This window comes from Austrofundulus limnaeus, unplaced genomic scaffold, assembly GCF_001266775.1.
Source record: "Austrofundulus limnaeus strain Quisiro unplaced genomic scaffold, Austrofundulus_limnaeus-1.0 Scaffold14, whole genome shotgun sequence".
Lineage (NCBI taxonomy): Eukaryota > Metazoa > Chordata > Actinopteri > Cyprinodontiformes > Rivulidae > Austrofundulus > Austrofundulus limnaeus.
In genome coordinates this window covers 3,414,945-3,417,622 of record NW_013952416.1, presented here as the reverse complement: position 1 = coordinate 3,417,622, position 2,678 = coordinate 3,414,945, and the positions used below count along the sequence as shown (strand labels likewise).

At 39.1% G+C, this 2,678-nt stretch overlaps 1 protein-coding gene across 1 annotated transcript in view; it reads left to right on the top strand.

The window, feature by feature from the left end:
- Positions 1-2,678, top strand: part of grid2 (glutamate receptor, ionotropic, delta 2) — a gene marked incomplete in the record, with an annotated part of 448,996 nt that overhangs the window by 323,140 nt on the left and 123,178 nt on the right. Inside the window, 1 exon segment of the mRNA XM_014002727.1 lies at positions 1,997-2,194. Coding sequence (XP_013858181.1) covers positions 1,997-2,194 — 198 coding nt within the window.

Here is a 2,678-nt window from a genome sequence, read left to right as displayed (position 1 = left end):
TATATATGCTACTTGTTTAGGGCTGTATGGCTGTTTATTTGAAAAGTGGTTTCACTGCATCATTTCAGACTGAATGTGTTTCTAAGTTGCCATCCTACAAAAGAATAAAATTAAATAAAAGGCAGGGACACTACAGGAAGTGAGGCAGAGAAGAAAATGTTATGTATTCTGCTACCCCAGCCCTTTTTTGCCTATAGTGCTCCATAATCTGATAAAAGGGCAGTATTTTTAAACAGTGCCACCGTCTCCATTTTTCATGTGAAATTGCAGTTAATTGCATTACGTTGGTCCGTCCACTGATTGTGTGTTGCAAAGAGTTTGTGTGTTCCTCTCACTTGCCTGGCTTTGTTTAGATGCACGTCTGATCGCACTGTGTCTCGTTTTTATGCTTTGAGTGTGCATTCATGGCCCAACAGTAAGTACTTTGTAAGACCAAGGCTTGGGTTTCTCTTAAAGTGTAACTAAAGCCCCTGTGAAAGTGTAACCCCGGCCCCAGGCAAATTTGAAAAATTCCAACAAAGTGGGCGGTGCCAAGAGATACTGAGGAGCATGGCAAAGTGTGGGGATGAGCAAGGAGGTGTGGTCAAGATGAGGAAACGTGAAAGCTAGCTTAATTTAACAAGCTGGCATTTCTGACAACAGGTCTGGTTAGTTTCACAAAACTTTTCACCTGGTCACAAAAGGTTGATGGAGTTGGGTTTGAGCCTTTGAGGTCCAGTTTCTGACTGTTAAAGTGATGTTAGCAGCATCATTGCTAACATGAGCGGTTGTTCAAACCAGTGCGCTCGCTATTCAAACTCCTGACTTGTTGCAGGTGTGTGTCTTTAATTGAAAGGCTTTTATACCCGAACAGCCTGTACCAAATAACATAAGCATGTTTTATTTTAACCAATAGAAAAAAATAACTGCAGTAGCCACCATTCAACCCAAAGAGGGCAGCACCAAGATGTTTTTAGACCAAATATTGCAGAATTCAAATAATTTAGGCAAAAATGTCAACATTTGCACAGAAATATAAAGATAATACCCTTAAGGCACAATTTGGTTTATCTGTTAAAAAAGTTGTTTTTTGGTTTAGCTTCTCTTTCAGTCTCATAGAGAATGGATAAGTATGATACAACTGCAGTGAATCGTGCATAACATTTTACACCTCCATAGTTTTTTCCCTATTATTTTAATAAAAAAACCTTGCTAAATTCTGTTTGAATTTGGAGAAAATTTAGGTAGATCGTAAACATTGGGGTGTATTCAGTTAATAAAAATGCTTAAGACTGTTTCCTCACCTCTATTACATGTTGGTTTAAAGCCAGCATGAACTATCCAATTGGGGATCCAGTCAGTGCCACTCATGGGGTTGCTCTGTATGTATAGTTGTATGTGTTAGTGCATGTTCCTGCTATAACTGATGGATATTTGTAGTGGGAGAGAGAGAGTTGGCATTCATGTCCACTCACTGCCTAATAGCTTATTGAACTGCTGCAGCAAGGATTAGAAACCTCCAAGTGAACATCCAGAATATTGCATATGCTTGTGTGTGTCTGTGCTGCGTGCCTGTGTTTAATGTGTGGCCAGTGTCCAGTCAATAACCCAGAGTTTCACATAAATCTACGAGACATACTGTAAAAGGTCTTTCACAATTCACTCATCAATYGAAATGTATTAAAAGAGAAAGAAAGCTGGTCAACGGCTGAATAATAAAGCTATGACAAACCCAATTCATGGCACAATACATAAATAAAAAAGATGTTTGTTTTTTAGATGCTATAAATTAACATGAAGGAAAACAATATATTAGGTAATGAAAACCAGAAATAATTGCTTTTGTTTTCAGGGAGTGTTTTATTTTGTTTTGCACATACATTTGCTGCTACACATGTGTTCAGCTATTAAACTGAATCTTTGTTATAGTTTATAGATGTATTACTGAAACAATTAGTGTGTTGATATTTTTCCTCGCGTTTTTAATTGACATGCTGATTGATGTGTTGCCTTCCAGGAGGAGCCGTTTGTAATGGTGTCAGAGAACGTGTTGGGGAAACCGAAGAAGTACCAGGGCTTTTCCATTGATGTCCTGGATGCTCTGTCCAACTACCTGGGCTTTAAGTATGAGATCTATGTTGCTCCAGACCACAAATATGGCAGCTTGCAGTCTGACGGTCACTGGAACGGACTCATGGGCGAATTGGTCTTTAAGGTGAGGAAAAGATTATAGGTTCATCATGTGGTTTGAAAGTTGGAAAACTTCCAGAGAATGTTTATTAACATGCTTCAATAATTTTATTTTAGGGCTACACCTAAAATTAGTGGTGACCCCTGATACCAGCTTTTTTACAAGTATTTGTACTCAAAAATGTGCCGATGCTTGGGATCAATACTGGTATCAAAAGGAAAAAAAATGTATAGGTCCTCTGGACGGGTTTATCTTTAATGAAACGTTTCGTCTCTCTTCAAAGAGACTTCTTCAGTCTGAGAGTTTCAGGCAAAATTCAGGCTTTTGAGTCCTGCCTCCAGGTGACTGATACTCACATCACATGGCCATGGTTCACAGGTGACTGATACTCACATCACATGGCTATGGTTCACAGGTGACTGATACTCACATCACATGGCTATGGTTCACAGGTGACTGATACTCACATCACATGGCTATGGTTCACAGGTGACTGATACTCACATCA